The sequence below is a fragment of the Protopterus annectens genome, chromosome 4.part1, assembly GCF_019279795.1.
Source record: "Protopterus annectens isolate FY-2018-M chromosome 4.part1, PAN1.0, whole genome shotgun sequence".
Lineage (NCBI taxonomy): Eukaryota > Metazoa > Chordata > Ceratodontiformes > Protopteridae > Protopterus > Protopterus annectens.
In genome coordinates this window covers 512,078,367-512,102,044 of record NC_056734.1, presented here as the reverse complement: position 1 = coordinate 512,102,044, position 23,678 = coordinate 512,078,367, and the positions used below count along the sequence as shown (strand labels likewise).

General features: G+C 39.2%; 1 protein-coding gene across 1 annotated transcript in view; it reads left to right on the top strand.

The window, feature by feature from the left end:
- The window catches only part of LOC122801242 (septin-2-like), a 919,510-nt gene that overhangs the window by 471,779 nt on the left and 424,053 nt on the right, over positions 1 to 23,678 (top strand). Inside the window, exon 6 of the mRNA XM_044070794.1 lies at positions 21,363 to 21,508. Within this exon, the coding sequence (XP_043926729.1) occupies positions 21,363 to 21,508 (146 nt within the window). The remainder of the gene's footprint in view (positions 1 to 21,362; positions 21,509 to 23,678) is intronic.

Below are 23,678 nucleotides of genomic sequence, written 5' to 3'. Positions count from 1 at the left end.
CCATCCTCCTAACCATAGCTTTGGGAATCTACCCAAATGTAATGACTGCAACAGTGAAACACAACAAACATAGTACAGTTGTGTACACTTACCATAAATGTAGATGTTGGAGTGTATTCACTGTTGCAGTCCAGGTTACCCACCCGCCATCCCCCCTTTTTTCTTCTGATGGAACCTATCTTTCCTTCTCTGATTTATACAACCTATGTGGTGTATTTGCTGGTGGATGAAGGTAAAGTTTATATTGCTGCATGTTATTTTATATGTAGATATAAATTTTGACTACCCTTTTATGGACACCTGACATATGGGGCAAGAAAAACTAAATGGCGTCGGCTGCTTCTTTTATACCCCTGACGATCTGACGTCAGGGAATGGGCGACGACAGCCGATGCAGGACCCAAGACTTTGGAATTCAGGCCGCCTGAGGGCAACCTGCCAGCAGGATTACCCAAATGTAATGACTGCAACAGTGAATACACTCTAACATCTACATTTATGGTAAGTGTACACAACTGTACTTTATACTGCATTTGGCAGCAAGTCTATGATGTAATACATGACCTGAGTGACATTAGTGTGTATGATGTGAAAAGAGGTGATTACCTTTTCTATAGCCCAATGCTGGATACTAATCTCAGTTTCTTAAACATGCATCCTGAGCACTGTGAATGCAGTGGCAAACCACATTAGTTTATATCTTCACACAACATATAGAACTGAAGGAAATCGTGTCTTTCCAGTGTCTTCTGGGAGTGGGGCAGTCTACAGGTAGATTTGTTTTTACAAATTTTATTTTTATTTTACATTTATTTACCGAGGTGGTACACTGATCACAATTGACCATTTGCAGGTATTGTCTTTTTGAAATAATTCACAAAGAAGGGAAAAAAACATAAGAGAACAGAGAGGCAGTAGGTTGTACGTATCAAAATCAGAAGAAAACAATATACAACAAAAAAGTGTACAGTGTTAATGGCTGCAGCAACATTTAAGAGAAGAAAGCAAATTTTACAGTTCATATGATTATATTTCAGGTTTACATCATATTGGAAATATGGGTTAATGTGCGAGTCGAAGCAGGAGATGATGGGGGAGTTAGGAAATGTTAGTAATTGAGTGTGCAAATCTAAAGGTTGACAATCCAGTATGGTAGGAAGGAGTAGATGCCTTTTCCCTTTATTGGCATGGAATTTTTGAGAATGCTTTCTACTGTTCCCTGCCATTTTCCACTTTTTTCCTGTGGTGGTCAAAAAGGGTTGCATTTTCAGGCTGTTGGGTCTCTGATGGTACTGGAAATTATCCCATTATAAGCTGCAGAATTGCCACTTAAATGAGGAGACAGCAGGTTCCACCTCGGCTTAGCTGCTCACCTAGAGCCTGTGCTCATTTTGGCTCTTCAGCAGAAGTCTTTATGTGATGACTGAAGTTGCCAGCAAACCTTCCTGTCATCGGGCATACATCAAAGTGGAAGAGGTTTTCTTTGTTGGTGGGAGGGAGGTATCCTGTACCATCTCTTCAGAAAGATTGCAGGTGATACTATCCTATCTCAAGAACCTGCATGAATTTGATATGTATTATCCTATCATCAGAGGGCAGGATTCTGGCATAGCTACATATTGTGATGGGTATTGCTGTTGCTGTCCAAGCCATTATTTAAAGGGTTGCATCATTTAGCTCTCATTTGGCCCTCCTTTGAAGAACCCCATCTCCTCCTCATGTCTTAACTTTGTGATTAACAAGCTTACAATTTCCATTCAGATCAGTAAGTTTGGTAGCTCTGAAGTTGAATGCTTCATGTCCTTGCTTTCTTTGTGTGGCCAGAATAAAGGAGGGACAAGGCTCTTCAATACCCTGGATTTGAACCATCAATTCACGTTCTTCAAGAGGGTGTTTGAGTTCAGGAAGATGGAACAGATTTGTTTTCTTTTTTCAGATAAAAGGTTTTTTGAAGTTGGTAAGGAAATACTGTCCTATTGGATTAAGCGTAATGCTTTTTACCACAAGATGGTTAATTCCCCATTGGAGATGCTGTTGTCATTGTGCAGTCCATCCCTTGTGCTTCCAATTCTTGTTTCAAGAATGTCTCCTTTTGCAATGTCTATACCATTACCACTTGGTTATTGGTTAAGAGACTGCTCCTTTAACACTGCTATTAAGAATCAAGAAAAACACACTGATACATACACTGAGATTTCACACAATGAAATTAATATTGCTTTTGCTAAGACTGACATGGTGTTATGATTTGTTGATGGATGGTTAGCTTAGTAAAACGGAATTTGATCTGTTGATGAATAAGTACCCAGTGATAGCTGTTTTATTGGCATCCTGAAATTTCATAAAAGCTTCAGTGACGCACCTTTTAGACCTATAGTGGATTCTAATGGATCCAAAGTCCACTTCTTCTTTCGGCATTTCCTGGTTAGTGGTCGCCACAGCAGATCACCTTGTCCGCTTATGATTGGCAGTGGAGTTTTATGGTGTAGAGTTGCCAGCCCGGCACCCAAACTTCCCCAGAAGGCACGCATGCACTCACACCTAGGGCCAATTTAGAGTGTCCAATCCACCTACAGCATGTCTTTGGTGTGTGGGAGGAAACCGGAGCACCCGGAGGAAACCCACGTGACCACAGGGAGGACATACAGACTCTGCACAGAAGGCACCCCAGCTGAGGATCGAACCGGAAAACCTCTTGCTGTGAGGTGGCAACACTAACCTCTGCACCACCGTGGCCACCCAGTAGATCCAAAGTCCACTGTATTGCTAAATTTGTTGACCATCTATTAAAGATCTGTGTTGAAGCTGTACCTCAAATTTGTAGTCTCGTGGCAGTTCTTATCAAACATCAGTAGTGTTAAATATGATGAGAATTATATTTTTGTGACCATTGATGTGGTAAACTTATATTCAGTTATACCTCATGATGTGGGTTCATCTTGGGTGGAAGATGTTTTATACAATTTGAATATTATTTCAAATGAAATAATCGGCCTCATTATTCTTTTGCTGAATTTAGTACTAATAATTTTTTTTATTTTTTGATGGGCAATTTTTTAAGCAATGTACAGGATTGGCAATGGGGTTTTTCCAATCTGCTCATGGCCCATTGGGAGAGTAGATATATTTTTAATGGTTTGTTTTCCTCTTGTTGGACATATTACACCCGATTCCTGGATGATATATTTATTTTATGGACAGGGCCGGGGGAGGACTTTAGTGAAGTTATACAGTATATTAATGCAACAATTTTTTTTAAAGTTCAGTTACAATATGGCCTTGGATAAAATATCTTGTTTAGATATTGAACTATTTAAGAATGTGGAATTGGGTTGTTTTTAATCCAATATTTTTAGGAAAAGAACATTTGCCAACCCATCTTCATTTTCAAAGTTGGCATCCATATCACCAAAAGAAAGCGGTAGTAAAAGGCCAACCTGGTTAGGGTAGCCAGAATGGTGTCGGATACCATATATTTCGAGGGAAGTCGATTTGGTAATGGATGGGTTCCTTAATAGAGGCTATCCAGCAGTATTTCCTAATAATATTAGGGAAGAAGTGTTTTTTTAAGAGGGTGCATGATGTGTATAAACCTTTATTAGGTTCTCAAGAAATAACTCTGGACTTGACCTATGTGAGTACAAATGGGGAAGGGGCCATTACTTTATCTGCTGATGTAGGGGTAGTTGTTGATGATAAATGTGTAACTAAGAACGAAACATTTTGCATTTTAACTGGGCATGAGTTTATTGTAAAAGATATAGTTGACAAGTTACAAAGTTACTATACATGTGATTCATCCAATGTTGTTTACCTTGCTTCCTGTGTAGAATGTGATCCAAATTACATATGTAAAACTAACAGAGGTTTAAGGAAAGAGTATATGAACATGTTTTAAGTATTAGAAAAAATTGTTAAAAATGCATTGGCTAGACATATAATTTAATTTCACCTACACTCTTTCAAGTTTACTATTCTTGAACAAGTTTTAAAGGACAAAAGAGGTTTTGTAACAGATAAGCACTTGCTTAAATGTGAACTTAAATGACAGTTAAAATTCAATGCACTTAAGGCACCAGAAATTAATGAAACTTGTTCTATTAATTGTTTACTAAAGTAGAGACACATGGAAATGTAATTTTTATTGAGATAATTTTTATAAGTAATTGTTTTTATTTGTGTGTTTTTTAGCGGGGTTTATGTGCTATTTCTTTAAATGACTGAACAGACAAATTTTTAATTGTGTGATGATTGGTTAATTAAATTCTGGAGGGTTTTAAAATGAGAGTTGCTGTAGGTTTTTGTATTCTGATGAAGTTTCTATTGAAGTGAAACAAAAGCTCTTAATAAATTCAGTTCTTTTACATATTGGTGTTTTTTTGCTACCTTTGGTTGGACTGCCTAAGAAGTTTGTTTTTTTCTTAGAAATCTGTTGTGATTTTTGGATTTCTTCTCTTAAGAATCAAGCAGACGTTCTCAGGAGAGGGCTTAGGTGGAGATGGAAACTCCACCAGGACTGAGCATTTGACCATCTCTCTAAAGCTCTAGACTACCATGGAAACGAGACTTCTAGTAATGCTTCCCAGGCTGGGAATAAAAGGGCTGGAGGGCTCTTATCCATGTCTGGGAAGCCCAGCTCTCGCCCATGGAGGGAATGAATGGTCTGATTGTGCAAAGAAATGGGAGCCATCGAAGAGGAGTTTGTGTAGAATTGTTTTTTTTTCTTTCCGAAAGAAACTGTATGTCATTTAAATAGCATTATAAGGTTTTAATTTCAAGAAGCACAGTAGCCTGTAGCTGGCGTTTTCTACAGAGCAAAATAAAACATTCAATTGTTAAGTCAGAGTGCAAGATGCCCTGTACAGATGTATGTTGAATATTTGCTGGCAGTCTTGACTGTAGTCTGAATTAATGCAAATGTTTGTGGGTATGATAATTCTTCACTAAAAGGCATAAGCTTGCTTTACTGTGTAGCACATCTCATGTGAAGCCCACCTGTGCCACTGTAAGCAGGTCTGCCATCTGTTTAATACAGGTTTACTGGTTAAGCTGTTTAGTTCTGAACAGTAGGAACCAGGATATCATGTACTTCTTGAGAGTGGGTTCTTTTGCATTCTCTTGAGAATACACCTTGATATGATTTGCAGTCTCTCTTAAATTATTTGATTTGCAAAAAAATGCTTAATACAAAATGATTTGTTACACTGTAGGCTTATGCATGTTTGCAAGTATCAGAAATATGTCTGGTCACAATGAATTGATACTGTAAATTTGAGAGAAATTTATTTGCAAAAATTAATAGCATTATGATTCGTACAAAGGGTTGTGTTTCTGTAAGCTTATAGGATAGACCCAAGGAGTCAGTGTAACTTTTGCTCATCTGTTCAACAGCTGTCCAGTGATGTATGATGAGACTGGGGTAATACACTGCTCTTCTATGATACTGCACAAGAAGTACAAATTAGGCATATATTTTCAGTGTTTCAAAACAAATAGTATTAATCTACAAAATCATGAGTTGCATAGTTAACATGACTGAGAAGAATTGTATGCCTTAATGTTGTGTATAAGACATTTGCTCCCCTGTAGGGGAACAGCTTTTGCAGCAGTAATGTAGATGTAAAGATATGGCTGTAGCACGGAGTATCCTGTGCTGTTTCACTGTGCATCCTTAGCAATTCATGACAGCTCTTAATAGGGTTCATAGATAAATATTAGGCTCACATTGCAGACTATTATAAACCTAGCCAATAACCAGAGGTCAGAATCAAGCCCTTTTCCTTGTACCTATGAAGTAAATAACCTTAACCATTATGCTAAACTCTTGATCCTTAATGTATAACATACCATACATGTGATTTTGAAACTATTAAAAGAGCAATATACTTTACCTGTAATGAATAGTTACATCTTTGGGTTTCTTACCCAAGTGGGTGTAGTTATTTTTCTTCTAGTACCTAGTGATTGCATAGATCTCCCTGACAGGACATCAGCACACACTCCATTTGTTTCCTATAATATTTTGCAAATGCTTTTCATTTACTCAAGCTCTGTACATCCCTTAGTGATGCTTTCATTGTTGATACCTAATGCATCCTATTGGTTTGCAGGCTACCACCTTACGTCCTAATGTACAACCCTGTTCATTGGATATTAGTGTAGATATTTGAATCGTGGTAATAGTGCAACTCAAGTAGTTGTGCCGTGTTTCTCTTACCCCAGTGTGTTTAGTGTAATTCTTTTTCAAATGCCTGTTGCATGCATAGGCTCCCTAATATACCATCACACTTCATTTTGGATTTATTAATGCAGGTTTGGAAAATATTTAATTTTCAGTGCCATTTATAAACACATTTGAGTAACTGAAGGACTGTGTATTCAACAGTGGTGGTTTCGCTGTGGACATGTACCAAATGCTGTCAACATGCAGATGATACCTTGCTTCCCTATTGCATATGTTACTGTTCATGAGATTTTCAGTCTTAAAATGTTGGTAGTAATACAGTGCACCTCAAATAAATTACATTTGTTGCTGTGTTTGTCTTTGCCAGGTGAGTTTGGTGTGCATTTTTTCTAATGCCTACTGCTTGCATAGGCCTGTAATATGACAGTATCATGTTTCATTTTTAATTAGCATAGGTATAGAAAATGTTTATTTTTCATAATATTTTGCAGGATATCTTAGATTCATAGGTGTATACTAGGCTAATGACCACTACAGTTCTTATAACCATAGCCATACAACCCAAACGTGAAACATAAGTTTGATTTAAATAGGGGGTGATTTACTGACTGCCTATATCCATCAGAGACATAGGTGTAAGACCAGGATGCATTTCCAATTACCCATCCATTGGTCCAAGTTGTGCTTAAATAGGGATAGGGAGGAACTGTGCTTCACATAGATGGGGAGCCTTTTCCAGAGAATGGGAACTCTCCGAGAAATGTCTCTCTCTCTAGCATGTCCTAGCAATAAGAATTGCTGCTGATTTGCTCTAGTGAGAATAGAGAACTGCACCATTTCTATGCTTCAGTGTACTGCGGATCCTTGAAGAGTTCAATTTGCAATTAGCCAGTGTGCTGTTCATTTGAATTTTTTTCAGTTTTTGTCAGTGTGCCCATATTGCACAGCACTGCACTTAGAACAGAGGTGTTGCAATGTGGCCTGTGTAGATGCAGGCATCTTCATTCCCACCTGCGTTAATGCTACTTACCCTTCCCTAATTGTGTTAGTTTGAATAGTGACGTATAGAATTGCTGCCAGATACTTGCAGTTGTATGACCGGACTCCCTGTATACCTTGTATCCGTCTAATAGCTTGCAGCTTCCCACAGCTGCTCTACATTGCCCTAAGTAACTCATAGCTACTCTGTAGTTGCTGCCCATAGCTCATGCTGTACAGTAGCTTAGTGATAGTGTGCTGTTCATCGTCATGGCTGCAATTTAACCCAGTTTGCCTGACTAAAGTAAGTAGTGTACCCCTGTCAGCAAACCTAATTTACCTTAGTTCACACAGTAATAGGCAATACCTAACAGCTAAATGTAATTTAACTCATTTAGTTAAGATAATAACTTGATGTAAACCCTCCATAAGAAAATCAGCATAGTTACGTTCCTCCATAGTATAGCCCATTAACTGTATATAGTACATAGTGTAATCCTAATTAATTCTCAAAATCTCTGGACCAAAGTGGAAGATCAGCCATATTGTTTTTCTTTCTGATTATAGGTGTATATTGGGCTAATTTGGGCTAATGTCCACAAGGGCCCTTAAAAGCCTAGTTGTGCAACCCAAATGGGACCCACAGATTTGATTTATAGAGGGTGATTTACTGACTGCCTTTGTCCTTTAGAGGCATAGGAGCCAGACCAGGACTGAATTTCAGATTATCCATCCATTGGTCCAGTCTGCTCTTAATTAGGGATAGGAAAGAACTCTGCTTCACATGTCCTCCTAAACCTGGTGGACTTCTTTGAGACAGTTACTAAGGCTATAGATGAGGGAAAGGTGGTCCACGCAGCTTACCTAGACCTCGCAAAGGCCTTCGACACCATTCCCCACTCAGGTATTATAGACAAGCTCACCAGCCTGAACATAAACCCCTACATCACGAGATGGATTGCCAACTGGCTCACGGACAGAACCCACATGGTAAGAGTTGCGAGAGCTAGGTCTGACTCTAAACCAGTTACAAATGGCGTTCCCCAGGGCTCAGTCCTAGGACCCCTCCTGTTCGGCATATACTTCTCAGAGGTACAGGCAAGCACAAGAGGACTATGGCTGACCAAGTTCGCAGACGACTGCAAACTAGGGGCTCTAATTGACTCTCCGGCTGACACAGACATCCTCCAAAAGGGTCTCACTGAGACAGATATCTGTTGTCAAAACCATGGCCTGAAGCTAAATGCCAAAAAGTGCATAGTCATCCCCTTTGGAAAAAACAAAGTACCCACAAACTACCACATAGGTGGTAGCCCCCTAAATACAGAAGATGTAATAAGGGATCTGGGGACCCAAGTAGATAGTAACCTCTCCTTTGATAATCACATTGCCAGAGTGGTTAGAAAATCCTTCTATGTGGCCCATTTAATCACAAAAGGGTTTGCATCCACATCGAAAGAGGTCATTTGGCCCCTCTGTGCATCACTCATCAGACCCATCATAGAGTACAATGCTCCATTTGAGATGTACCTTACAAGACACCTGCAACAACTGGAAAGACCACAGAAGTACCTCACCAAGAGGATCACTGGCCTCAAGCAGATGCCCTATGCAGCTCGACTGAAGAAACTCCATCTGTACTCTGTTGCATACTGCCTACTCAGAGGTGATCTCTGCCTGGCATATACAAGGTCATGTCCAACCCAGAATTGATGGACATGCTCCACCTAAAGAAAACCATATCCCCTCAAGCAGCATGTTCCAGGGATCTAAACCTCACCACAACAATAAATAGGACGTGCTGGAGGGATAGATTCCTGTCCCAGAGACTTCCCATGCTTTGGAACAAGATTCCAATCTACATTAGGCGGAGCTCCTTGCTAACCCTCTTCAAGAGAAACCTTGACGAGTGGATGGGAAACAAAGTTTACCCCAGGCATCACTTCAATGGCTCTGCTGGACAGAGGCATAGGGAACTAATCTAAGGGGGCGGTGAAAGCCAACACATTCCGGTTAGGCTTATAAATGCCTTTGGGCAGATAGCCTAGTACCTACCTATGAATGGGGAGCCTGTTCCATAGAATGGGAATTCTCTGAGAAACATCTCTGTAGCATGTCCTCTTTGTGTTGCAAGCAAAATTAATTTTTTTTTTATCTAGTATTTCTGATGCTGTTTGTTTTGCTGATATGCAAAAGATTCATCAAAACAGAGTCCAGAGATGCATTATGCCAGGCAAAGATTACCTCTCAGAAGTATGTGTGATGCCAAGTAAAGAGATAGGGCTTTGAGGTGATCGGGATAGGAAGTTATGTTTATTCCCTGCATTCTTTTTGTAAGGACCCTTTTTTGGATGTTCCAGTTTCTGCATGTGTCAGGTACATACCGAAAGGGGCATTATACTCTATGATGGGCCTGATGAGGGCAGAGTACAGTGGTGTGATTACCTCTCTGGACCTAGATGTCCTGCTCTTGCTTACAAGTTGAGCAACATAGAAGGATTTTTTTACTACCTTGGACACATGGTTGAAGGCTAGGTTGCTATCTACATGAGTTCCCACATCCCTGGCAAGTTAATCAACTTTTAAGGGTATTCTTGATGACGTAGTTACTTGGGGTGGCAGACTTCCCAAAAGGTACTATAATGCATTTCTTTTTGAGTTTTAAGCCATGGCTTTGGCATCAAGCATTTGTCTGTACTGGACCTGCCCGAAGGTTGTTCTAATTGTGGGGGTTTCAGTTGACTGCTCCTAGTTTGCAGTCATCTGCATACTTGGTTAGCCAGAGGTTTTTGACATTAGTCTTGACATCCAAGAAGTATATACCAAAGAGGAATGGACCTAGAACAGAGCCCTGGGGGACTCCACTGGTGACCAGCCTCTCTGTGGAGGTGTCCTAACAGATTCTAACCTCCTAGGTCCTTTTCAGTGAGCAAGATAGCTACCCAGCATGTTGTAAAGAGGTTTATACCTAGTTCTGTAAGTTTGTTGACATTGCCCGAGTGGGGTATTTTATCAAATGCCTTAGGCAGATCTAAGTAGGCAGTATGCAGTTTTCCGCTCATCTATTGCTTTAGTGACCTTTTCAAAGAAGTCCACCAGATTTAGTAAGCATGACCTTCCTTTGACAAAGTGAAACTATGATGCATCCTGTATCTGGACCTCTCCTATATCCTTTTTGATAATTTCCATTGTAATTTTTTTCCATGGCTTTGCAACTAAGGCTAGTCAAACTAATGAGCCTGTAGTTTCCAGGATCTGTTGAGGGTCCTCCCTTATGAAAGGGTATGGCCATTGCCATCTTCCATTCATGTGGCACAAAGCCTATTTTAAGACTATAGTTAAGTGAAGACTGCAGGGGTCCTACTAAGTAGTATTTTAGACCATTCAGAAGGCATCCTGGAATGTTACCGGGGCCCACTGAGACTGTCCTCTTGACTTTGAGTGCAGCCAATGTATATGTTTATATTTTTTGCCTTTTTGCATACTATAATATCTTTTTTATTTTCAGTTTTATTATTTTGTACTGCTTGTATGTGCCATTTTAGAAGTGAATTAAGCAGTTTGGTAGTTATTGAATTTTAATCAAGTTTAACCACTGAGGTTTGAATATCTGGTAGCATGTGATATCTGTTCATAGTTAAATATGATCAGTGATTATTTCTTGTAAACCTGATGGAGCTTTGGTGTAAGCCTGCTGTGCTTGTTGTTTGGAATAAATGATTTGTCACACTGGAATGTAAAGACTTGACAATATAATGATTCTTTCCTCTCTGTGGTGTCTTGCGCTCTTTCTGTTGGATTGTAGGTTTTTATTTGATTGAGCTTGTCCTTCTTTGCAGCTTGGTGCTCTTTTGGTTGGGATATCTCCTTAGAATGATACCAAAAAGATAGTTTGTTGTTGAAATCATCATTTATTGCTCATATTGTGGCATCATTCTCACCCGCGGTGGTGGTGCTGCGGTAGCTTTGTCGCCTCACAGTAAGACACTGTCCGGTTCAATGCTCAGCTAGAGCGTTTTCTGCGTGGAGACATGCGTAAATGGGCGTACCTTCGTTGAAGGTTGTGCGTCAGGCCTGGCAAGCCGGTACATAAAAATCAACTGCCAATCATTAGCGGACCAGAGTTCTGCTGTGGTGACCCCTAACCGGGAAAAGCCGAAAGACACATACATACAATTGTGGCATCATTCTCAGTGATGATAATATGCTGCTGAGTGCCAGGCTCATACCAGCTTGAGGCACATACAGTAGTAGGCTCCCCCTTATCCAGCCATCAGATTTCTGCCATAGCCCTAGCAAAAGACAACAGAGAAGAATAACACTTCTGCCTCCTCTGGGCTAAATAATAACAGACATTTGAGTGTTAGACTTCATGTTCATTAGAAAAATGCATACCAACACAAATCCTGTTATTCTAGGTGATTTATAACCTATAAATGCTATTTTGTGTGCTTTTTCTCATTAACCAGCCATTCGTTTATCCACCATAAGGTCCGGTCCCAGAGAGACTGAATAACAGGGAGTCTACTGTAGTCTGAAACCTCCATAATGTCTCTGTCCATATAGTCCAGGGAGGTACATCTAAAGTAATTTACACCTGCATGGACTGTGATAGAGTAATAATTGAACCTGTGGCATAATGACTTGAGTGCATGTGTGATTTGGTGGATCCTGGCTCCAGATAGTCAAGTAACAATTATTTTCTCCTTGTTCAGCTTCATTAGAGGGGCACCAGTGTATCTTACAATGGAGTCCACTATGATGAGAGTCCTGGGAAGTGTTTGCTTTAGGGGCTTAGTGTTTGGGGCTCCACTGAGTGTGTGTGTGGTATTTTTTCCTGAGTGCCTTTGGGCTTGCTGAGGCATTATCTCTGACAGTGGGGGGGGGTTAAGTTATTATCGCTGGTTAGGAAGATTGCATTTAAGTGACTAAGCATATGTTAGTCTGTGTGGGTGTTGTGTGTTTGGTTTCGACAACCTGATGTGGACTTTAGCCTCCAGTGTCATTGTAGAATTACATGTCATGAATACTATGAGTCTTTAAGGATTAATTGGTTGTCGGTAAACATGATAAAATTGCTACATTCTTTCAACCTGTCTATATCCACCAAGCTGGCTACATAGAAGTTAGAAAATTGCATAGCCATAGTGTTTAGTCCTTTTGATTTGTGAGCTACAAGGGATGGTGTATTGTGGTTAGAATACTACTAAGGATATTTTGTTTGTACAGACTAACAAGAGTGCTTTATTAGGACAGATTAAGCTAAACAGTACTAAACTGTACTGACTTTACTGTTTGCACAATAATGAATTCAACTGAATCTATAGGTGTTGCCACTCGAGGCCCATCTTGCTGCTGTAAGCTTGTTGGTGCACAAGGTGTTGGCACTATATTACTGCTTTACAGGTTACAATTTTAAAGATCATTCTCCAGAGGAAATTTGTTTTCTAGGTGTTTGCTACTGTACAGGACACTGGTGACCCATACAAACATGCAAAATTTATAGCAGCACAGAAAACTAATGAGCCCTCTGGCCAGTAAAATGACTGCACTAGAAATCCTTTTGTATATTTCTAACTTGGATAGACCAGACAAACACCTTCTACCACAAGATGAATAAACCAAGCCATCTTGGTGTAAAAACACAGAAGAGATCTACATGTACAGTGCTAACACAAACCACTTAGCCAGCTAGCTGGAAATAACCTTTGTGAAGGTAATTCCAAGACAGTAACAGTGAGAACATTTTTTTTTTTTAACAGTGTGCATACACAAACGGGGAAACAAAAATGATCACAGAAAATAACCTGATTGAGATTATAGCAATCAAAGTATTTAATTGTCCCTGGATGTGTCTGGATACAAATAAAAAACTTCTGGAATGCAGGCTAAGACTACAAGCTTTGCTGAGCTCCAGAAAAGTGAGCAGGAGACATTATGAAGTAAAAGGTTTACTCAAGAACAATACTTGTGCACTGGGTGGGCACTCTGTTTTCCATAGAGCCATGATACTATGGATGGGAAAAGTACATAAAATATCTTGTATAACTAGCCCATGTTTAGTCATTGAATGGAAAAATCACTGAATGGCATTACATTGTAAATACCATTCATCAAAACCTCCTCATGTGGGGGGCTTCACCCCCCCGCTAATTCTATATACAAACTCTGAGATGGCACTATTGTGGAGAAAGGGCAAACGTCCTTATCCCTACTGTAATGTGATCTTACTAGAATGGCTCGATGAACAAATGTGTTTGATATATGCTGTTCTGTGATTTTTCCATTTGATGGGTGGTCATAGACCCCTTATATAACAGTCAATAGTAATGAAAGAGGGGAGTGAGAGACTTTGGAAATCGGATAATCATAAGGGGTGGAGGGCAGAGAATGCAGCCTTATAAAACAACAACAGCAAAAGGTTGGGAGGGTTGAGAAACTCTTCCAAGGAACATGTAGGCTAGCCACAGAGGCTAGCAATCAAATGCAACATTGGTGCTCTTTTAGAAACTTTAGATTAATATGTTAGTGGGGCATGGGGCAGACACAGAATGCAAGCAGGTAAATAAGCAGAATGTAAAATCAGTGAAGCACAAACTGGAGCAGAGACCATTCTCTCACTGTTGAACTCCAACCTACAGTTTATGGTACCAGACTATGCAGAAATTTACCAGTAACACTGTTTATGGAAAAAAATGCAGTAGTAAATGATTAAGGCACAAATCTTTTAGTAGGAGTATTTAGTTCCTCCACAACTGCGAGACTTTGGCTCAGCAGTGTTTAAAATACAAATGGATAACTTTTACAAGTAAAATGATCTTTTCATTTCACCTGGCCAGATTCCAATCCTTCCTAGTAGATCAAGCACTAGCAAAGCTGTTTTCCTTCCCTCAGTGCAGGCTGAAAGAAATGGTAAGGACTTTGCAGTGTCCCTGTAAGACATAATAGTTTCTTAATCTATCATTTCTTGTGGAACTCCTCAGTGTGCACCACATAACATTACGTCATTCCCCTATGCTTATTTAAGTCAGTCTTAACTTCTGGGAATTTCCTGTTACGTTGACAGCTACTTTTATTTTATATGTTAGCAGTGTAATTGTAGTATCTTCCATTTTTTTCCTAGATTTGCAAGAAATGTACTTAATGTTTAGGTGTGAACATGTGGTTTCAGGAGCTGGGGTAGTATGATGTGGCAGCTGATGTCATGTTAGAGTACTGCATTTAGAACTCTGAGCACTGGAACTATGCTGATGGGCTGTGTATTCAGAATTACAAGAGAACTTTTAATCAATAAGGTGAGAGACCAAGGTTCTAGTCAGAATGTATGAATTGTTTATTTAACTTGTTTACTTTAATAAACTGTAACGATAACCGCGGTGGTCCAGCGGTATCATTGTTGCCTCGCAGCAAGAGGTTCTCCTGTTCGATTCTCGGCTGGAGTGCCTTCTGTGTGGAGTCTGCATGTCCTCCCTGTGGTCAAGTGGCGTTCAAAAGACATGCGTGAATGGGCGTGCCATTGTTGAAGGTTGGGCATCGGGCTGGCAACTTGGCACCATAAAAATCTACTGCCAATCATTAGCTGACCGGAGTTCCGCTGTGGCGACCCCTAACTGGGAAAAGCTGAAAAGACAAACAACAAACTTTAATAAACTGTTAACATTTTATGATATGTTTAACTGTTTATTTGTCTTAAGTACTTTCTGTGGAGATTGTAAACTGAAAAAGTTCAGTTTTTTCTGACTTAGTCCCTAGAGGTTTAGTGATTTATGATTTCAGTCACTGCCATGTCCCCTTTCCCATTCATTTCTATCAGTACTGAAGTCTTCTTTCTGCCACATCAGTTAGCTGTACAGAATGAGGTAGTAACAAGTACATATTTGCTGTAAAACTTCAGTTATAAGCAGCGTGCTTGTACTTTGAGTGAAAATCACTGTGGTTTGACTACAGTTCTGCATACCTGTCTTCTGTCCCTGCTTTTTCATATAGTTATGTGCCTTGAAAATGCTGTCATTTTGAGTAAGGTGGAGGACAATACAGTCACCGTTTAATGCTTAGTGTGCTGATTCTTTACATCGTGAACAATGCAAAAGTGTGAACAACAAATGTTTTACTTCTACATTCACTACACAATATCACAATTATTTTCACAGTGACCTTATTCGCCCCCGTCTTCTGATTCTTCACAAAATTTCTTAAACACATATTCTCTTATGCATAATAAAATTAGAGTCATAGGTTTAGGAGTTTTTTGTTTGATGTGGATTTTTTGTGCAGAGTTTTGAGAGCTGTGCAGATATTATTTTACTTAGGAGATGCTTTGCGTCTCTCTCTGTCTAGAACTGACATACAGATGATGTAGTAACCAGATAATAGAATGTAGTTTAAGATGTGTGCATGCTAAATTGATTAGCTGACAAAAGCAGAGTTCATCACATCAGATGTTTTATTTCCATTGACCTATGAGCTCATTAAACATAGAAACATACATAAACAGTGCAAGCAAAGGTAAATGTGAATTACAATTTATTTTTTTATCAAAGATATGCATCTGGACTGTTTCTTCCCAGGCCTCCACTGAAAATTGGCTACATTCCAAGTCGGACTTTCCCGGTTAACAAATGTTAAAATAAAATTAAAAAAAAAATGTGCATGTACTTAGGTTTTTTTAGGTAGCTGTACCAAAGGAGAACAATCCTATCTTCAAACTGTAGTAATAAAAATTTCCCATTTTAGAGTGTATGCTGTGAAGTCCTGATGACAGTTTTTCACCCCTTCCTTCCCCATTCTGGTGAATTCAATATTGCTGTGTACAGTAAAATTGTAGTCGAAGCTCTGATGTCATAATCCCATTTTTATCCATCTTAAAACCCTAACACTCAGTGATTTGATGAAGCTTTCTTGTCTTGCATAGAAGTGAGGGCTGAAGGCATATTAGCACAAAGATGAGCTGACTTCAGTATTTAACTGGTTAGGTTCCTTATATTACACCATTTAACACTCACAGGTCAGTACTTTAAATTTATTTTTTTATGAGCACATGTTTGAATTTGTCTGGGAATCATGGGTCTATATTAGATAATTGAGCTTTCAAAAGTTCAAGTGTCATATGGTTAATACCATATGATTGAATGTTTGAAAGTTCGAGCCTTTTAACGGAGATCTCCATATAGAGTGGAATGGGAAGATTTCCCTTTTTTGCACTATAGTGCGATCTCAGAGTTGGTATATTTAAAGAGTGGGGGGTGTGGGGGGCTTACCTCCCTGCTTATAACGTTGAGGTACGTTATTTGTGTAGCTTTTTATTTATTTATTTTTTTTATTAGATTTTCAAACCTTTAAAAGTTCAATCATATGGTGTCGACCATATGACAGTCAAACTTTTGAAAGTTTGATTATCTAATATAGACCCAGGAATTATGGTGGTACGAAGAGTATCAGAAATGTGCCCCACACTTTTTGCTGTTGTGATTCTGAAATATACAAGCCCTCTGAAGTGCTTTGAGCAGTAGGATTTCCCCAGTTACCTTGAAAATTTTTAGTCGGTCTGTATTGCAATCATGTGTGATTCAAAAGTCTTGCCAGGAAATATCAAGTTAGAAAGTTTAGGTAGTGTTGCTCAAATACCAAACTCCTTATACATTGTGTGACACCCCAGTAATCAAGGAGCCTCACTTTGTCCTCACCACTGGCAACAGTGGTGGAAGTACACTGGGAGAGTAAGTACATACACAGTAAAGTGAAATTTCCTTAAGAGCACACAGAGACCACAATCAGCCTGGGGCTGGTTTCTAACTCTTTCTCCAGATCCCCAATAAGACTCCCCCAGTGGTACAGCTATCAAGTTGAGATTTCAGCTGAGTGGCTAAGCCAAGATCTCCAGCACCCTCTGTCCAACCCATGCTTCATGTCCCTGCCCAAGTAGCTGACACATGCACACTCTGAGGTTTGATTTACACATACCCACCCACCCACACCTGGAGAAGGCTGGCACAGGTTTACTAGCTGTGCCCCCTTCTGCCTGGAATATAAGGTAGTTTGGACTGTCACCAGCCACGCCTCATTAGCTACTTTAAGGCCCTTAGTGGGTGTCCAGTCTTACTGTGTAATGCTGCTATTAATCCAAATGGTAGTTTGACCAAGAGCAAGGCTATTAGGAGTGCCTGCGCAGTGTCACCAAACAGTTATACAAGTACTTTAAGAGCTTAAATATGTTTCACAAATATCAGTCACAAAGACCGTTTTAAATATAATAAATGATAAAAGAACAAGAAAATACTCAGTAAATCATCACAGTAACTTCAGAATTCAAAATCATCAGAAATATTTAAAACAACATTGCAGGACAGTCTCAAATAAATATAGAAAACATCTAAAGTAATCATTACTATATTCCTATCTGTATCTAAAAGAATTGCTATACTCTAGAAACTTACTATTACAGCAGGGCAGGACAGATGTGGTGAGTGGGTTTTCCATTTGTTGCCAAGTTAAACATGAAATACAAAATGCACACTCTCTCTCACTGTTCTTAAATTAATATCTCAAATAATGCTGCTGGGATACTTGCAGGATGACATCACTTTTGCCATCTGACTATCCCAGGTGAAAACCCCCCATTGCTAGAACCTACCAGCATTTAACATCTCCCTGTGAAAAATACATAGCCCTCAGATCTTTGGCAAATGGTAGAAGTTGTAAGAAAATTTACATCCCTCCACATGTAACGACAATACAACAAACTTCTAGTTCTACGCATTGCGTCTGTTACTGCACTGGAACTGAGAGATAACATCTTTTGTTTATGGCCCAGCTATAAAGTAACAACCTCAATCATTCTTATGAAGTTTTGCAAGTTGATCTCCTGTGTTTGTCTCCCCTGTTAAACAGTTACAATAGTACATATACATTTTTGCTCAGTACTAAAATATCTCTTCAGCACACATCTGTACAATATGACAGTTCAAATACATTTGTAATGCAGGCATATGAATTATAGTGATATACAGAAATGACACAACCATTTACAAAATTCTAGATAGCTATGCTGGTAGTATCTCCTTTTCTTACATTTCTATATAAATTATATTAATATTCACAAATGACATATAATCATTTACATTTCAGATAGCTGGGCTGTCAGTGTCTCCTTTTGTGACGCCTTGCATTAGTTACTCCAGTATAGAATTAGCAGAAATCTTACTAGGCTGAAAGTGATCTTATTATAATGTAAAATGATTTCCTAGCAACAGATTAACTTTACTGTAGAATTCTAATCAATCTTCATGAAGTGTAATAGAGGCTTTTGTTCTTAAATGGCCTGCTCATGACCTGTGTACCACTGATATGTCCTCCTGGTTTCTCTACACTTTATCAAATTTGCATTTGTTCATGAAGGGTAATAAGGGGATATTTTGCCAAATGCTAGTTTTACTGAATCTGTGTTGCTGAAAGAGGTAAGTGGATTTGCATTGGGGATGGGAGTGTGTGCATGTTTATTTGCAAATAAGGGTTAGGGTTACATAAAGGGATGTTTTTAGTGTGTGCACAAGTCAATATTTATATGTAGTGCATGGCCAAGCAGTTTTGTGTAGTGGTAATGTTACAGAAATGGTTTCTGTAAGGTAAGGTCAAGGGTTAGGGAGCCCTAATTCTGCCCTTAATTCTACAGCTTACCTTTCTTTAAAAATAAAAAATCACTGTTCAGGTAAATTAGGTTTTAATTTCACAGAAAAGTTTTAGTTTAAAGATTGCAAGAGGAAATTCTCTCTTTGCGATCTTTGTTTAGGGTTTTCAGTGATGTTTCAAATGTTTTTGCTGATGTCTTGTTTTCAGCATTTTGACATTTCAAACATTTCTTCTGTAAGTGTCCTTCCAGTCTTTTGATCAAGGCTTTGATAACTCATTGAGAGTACTTTCCGTTCCTTTGGAGTGCAGACTGGGCTTGCATATTTTTAAATTGTGTTCCTGCTTCCCCTAGGAAAAACCATAAGGTTGCTTGTTCTGAGTTAACAGTTTTAAGTGGTTCCAGTCCACTTGTCATCCTTACGCAGATTGGAAAATGCATTCTGTAAGCTTGGTAACTGTGCATGTGAAATTCAGGGCTTCACAAAAGCAGACAGGATAGGATTTAATCCAGACACGGTATAGGTTGTGGTTTTGTAACCTGGTACAGTAAACTCTCAATTAACCAGAACTCAAGCAACTGACAAAAAAATCAAAGAAATGCAGTGCAATTTTCATGTGTTGCACTGTTTTCCGTCCACAGAAACATACCTTACGTTTTTAGAGTTTAGAGTTTTAAAAAGGAAGATAGGAATAAATTCCCCTCTCTCCCCAACCTGAGAACAAGTCAAACCAAACAAATACTATAGAGTACCAGGCCTCTTTTTAATAGTCACTCTCAAGCAATCAGAAACTACAGTTATCCGGCATCTACCAATCCCCATGGGTGCCAGTTAACTGAGAGTTTACTGCATGTGGTACATCCTCGTAATCTCTTTGGAGTGTTTTTCTGAGCTGCTTCTTAGCATGAGTGAAACTCAGCACCTGAAAGTTGTAGACTTACAGCTTCTTTAGTGGTCACATGTTGGCCGTGGTCTCACCATCTTTTTTCATCTGTGGAACATTACTTGGATAACATTGTTTTTGCCTTCAGCTCTTGTAGAGTTCATTGGGTTTGGAGCTGTTACATTCTTCCTCAGAAGCTGTACCAGTTCTTGTATTTGGGTTTATACGTATTTTGTCTATGTTGTCTACAGGCTTGGGGACCAGTTGAGTTATCACTTTCTCATTGTTGTACTCCTCTTCAGTTTTATTGTTTCCATATAGGATTGTATTTTTGAATATTAATTGTATTGCATTTGACATGATGCCTTATTGATTTTACATTTTTTTCTCTACAGAATTGCATTGTATTGCAGAGATCAGGCTATTGCCTCATTCCTTTTCCTGACATTTTATTTAACAGGTGAATTAAACAGACAAAGGAGCTCTTTGTGTACTTTTGCTGTATTCATTTCTGTTAAAAGTAATTTCACAGTTTTCTGAGATGGATGGATAAAGTTACTTATCCCAAGCCTTTACTGAAAAGAACAGGAACTTCCCAAAGAAACTCGTGCACGAAAGGATGTAAATTCTTTTTTTTTATTCCACAATCCTATAGCAGTTAAGCGCTTTCAACTGGAACCCAGTCTTCTTCAAGACTCCCAAGCCTTGACTAGATACTATTGCTTATCCTGTCCCCGTCCCCAGTCTGGGACTTTGTCCTGATGAAAACATCTTAAGGAAATGATTATGAACTACTTGTTACTAAACCCTTTGTAACTTATAATAAACGAGCACTGATACATGACTGTCACTGAAGTCCATATGATCAAGTTGCATCATGTATCATGGGGGGGGGGGGGGCAGTACTCTTCCTGTGATCTGTGTTAAACAGCTGTTTTGATGCAGTTCCAACCTAACCTCATCCCTCCCCAACCATTTGAAATGTTGGGGCCCACTACAGCGAGTCCTGAAATATGGAGATTGGCTGACAAAAAGACTTGCATATATCAAGTCTGAGATTGCCATTTCTTGGACTTCTGTTCTTCCTTATTCCAAGGTATGGTGATCTTGTTATTACAAGTTTGGGAGTGTGGGATGCTTGCCTCCTGTAAAAAAAAAAAAAAAAAGTTATAAACAATATTCGAGATGCGCTCTTCTGCATTTTTGGTCTTTTTTTTCTTTTCTTTCCATTTGGAGTGCTGACATGTCAATAGGGAACCTTTTCAACACCTACCACAATTCTTTGTTCCACATTCTGAAGTGCATTTCTTCCAAATTGCCTTTATTATTTTTTGCTTTTCTTCGATTCTTTTTAGCTAGCGTTTATTATGGTGTAGTTGCTGATAATCTGGTACACAAATTTGACAGTTGGCTCAGTTATTGTCCCAACCACCTACTCACGGAGTAAAGTCAGGGTTACCTTTTTTATACTTGCTTGTGACAAATCCATGGCAGCTAGTTCCGATGTAATACATCTTCACATCTTCAGGATTTTAAGCTATCAGCCTTAATCAGAAGAGTTTAATGGTGTGGGCATTTTTCTGTATTTTGTTGCTGCTATGTAAAGTAATTCAGAATGCTTACGTAATATATTTGGAAATGGGTATTTTAAGTATACACATTTTTACCTTTCATTTTTTATCTTATATTACAGACTAGTATACCATTTTGTGTGGTTGGATCAAATCAACTAATTGAGACTAAAGGAAAGAAGGTGAGAGGTCGTCTGTATCCATGGGGTGCAGTAGAAGTGGAGAATCCTGAACATAATGACTTCTTGAAGCTGAGGACCATGTTGATGTGAGTACTGCTTAAAGTCCCTAATAAAGGGGCATTATATTTTTACAGGACTATTATGTTTGCATTTTGGTGCATTTTCATATTCTGCTGTTTGTGAAGGCTTTCGTATCTTTGGCTTCACTATTAAAAATGCAACAATTCTTGTTCTTTTTGGCAACATTGCACCTGTTCAGTATGGCTATGAGTTAATTTATTGTTTAGAACTGTCTTTCATTTTGGCATAACACTGGTTGTGTATGTCTGTGTATATACCTCTGTCCTGAACTGTGAATCTGCATGTAACTCTGTAGTAAGATTCATGCTGTGGTTAATGGATCATGTCTAGAGTCAACAAATCCATTCTGTGAATTCTAGCGAACTGTTGTAATACTGCAGTGATGGGCAATTTAACTTGAGATATGTCAGTTTCTGAGTTACATTAGAGTGGATGGTACAAGATTGTTTCCACTGTGTATGCGTGTTTGTGTACATCTACATATATTTTGGGGATCTAGCCTTGGCCTGTTTTAAAAAAAATAAATAATATTGGAGTGGCCTGCGTGGTTGGCTTCTACAGCATGTGCTTCATTGGAGTCTTGTCATTAAATAACCCTTATTTAACAGCATTAAGGAATGTGGAAAACTTTCTTGCGAGACACTGCAATTGTACATAGTGCATCGATTAATGTTCCCTGTGTTAAGGCATGAAATGTGCACTGTAATCCCTGCAGCTTTAATTTGGTTTTGGATTTCTTCTGATATCTTTAGATATGCACATTTCTGAGTTTTCTTATCCTTGCCACGCTTGAGGAGCAATGCACTGCCTGTCTGGACATACTGGGGTGTCACTCAGGATAGCATATCTATCTTTGTGCCAGACACTTTTTATGCCACTTGCATAGCTGTGATATTTATCCTTTTTATTGAAGCGAAGTTCACTCTCATGCTGAAGAAGCTGAAACCTCCCTACTGTTCCTGACCATACATGAAGGACCTGGTTCCACTGTGGTACTCTTGCTTTGACAAGTAGCATAATTGAAGCATTGCCCTAAGCATGAATGCTTAAAAGCAGCCATCCACTGATGAAGGTGTAAGCTCTGGGCCTACCTAAGTGGTGGTTTTGTAGGGGGTGTAAAAGGTATTATTCCAGAACCATGCCAGGGCAATATGAAAAGGTAAGGCAAACAGAGACCAGACATAGTTGCAACTCTGGGTTTCTTGTCTTTTTGGGAATTCATACACTGCGGCAGTGACATCCTGTAACTTTTGCCTATCCTCAGTCTTCATCTAATCTCTGGATCCAGTTGTCTACCAGTCAGGGCCCACTAGTCTGTCTTACAAGCTGTACAGGTACTGTGGGAGACCTTGTGACAGCCGAGGAGCCACATTAGCTGCACACAGCAGTGTATGAACTGCTTCATGACGACTGATAATGAACAACTAATAGGCCCAAAGGACTACATCTGTGAGAGGTGTGAATACTTGACTCAGCTGGAGGCATCCCTCCCTCAGCCAGCTATGTCTTACCTCACCTGCACCAGGGTAACACAGATTATGGACTCTTAAGTTGCCTTATGCTGTTAAATTTTCTGGGCGGGGTTTACCAATGACTAGGAATCAGTCTGAACACTCAAATTTATCTCCTAAACGCAATCCAACATCAACAGCTCACATCCAACATGCAACTTGTTGTGACACACTGGAAGTACAGATAGTAACAGGGTCACATAACTAATGCACAGAAGCCCACAATACGGCATGATCAAGCTAGTTCATGTAGTAATGTCCTTGTTACGAGTGATTCCAAAGTTAGGCAAACAGATGCCCCATTCATTAGGCTGCACAAAGACAAGGATAATGGTTAGTTGCCTGTCAAGTGCCAGGAAATGTAATGTTACTAAAGTCCTCAAATCTGTACAGTCTGATCATTATGCAAGTGAATGACTTGAGATACACCTCTATGGATCATATGAAGAGGGAAAAGATGGAGCTGTTGGAATATGCATTTCAAAAAGGAGTGATATTAATATTGAGCAGTGTCCTACTGTTGCCAGGAATAATGCCATAATACAAACATGAGATTATTAACTTTAATTCTTAGCTTAACTACTTGTGTAATTCTAGAAGCATCTAGTAATATAATGAACCTGAAAACATGGCCAAAAAAAAAAATGATTTGCATATGCCAGGT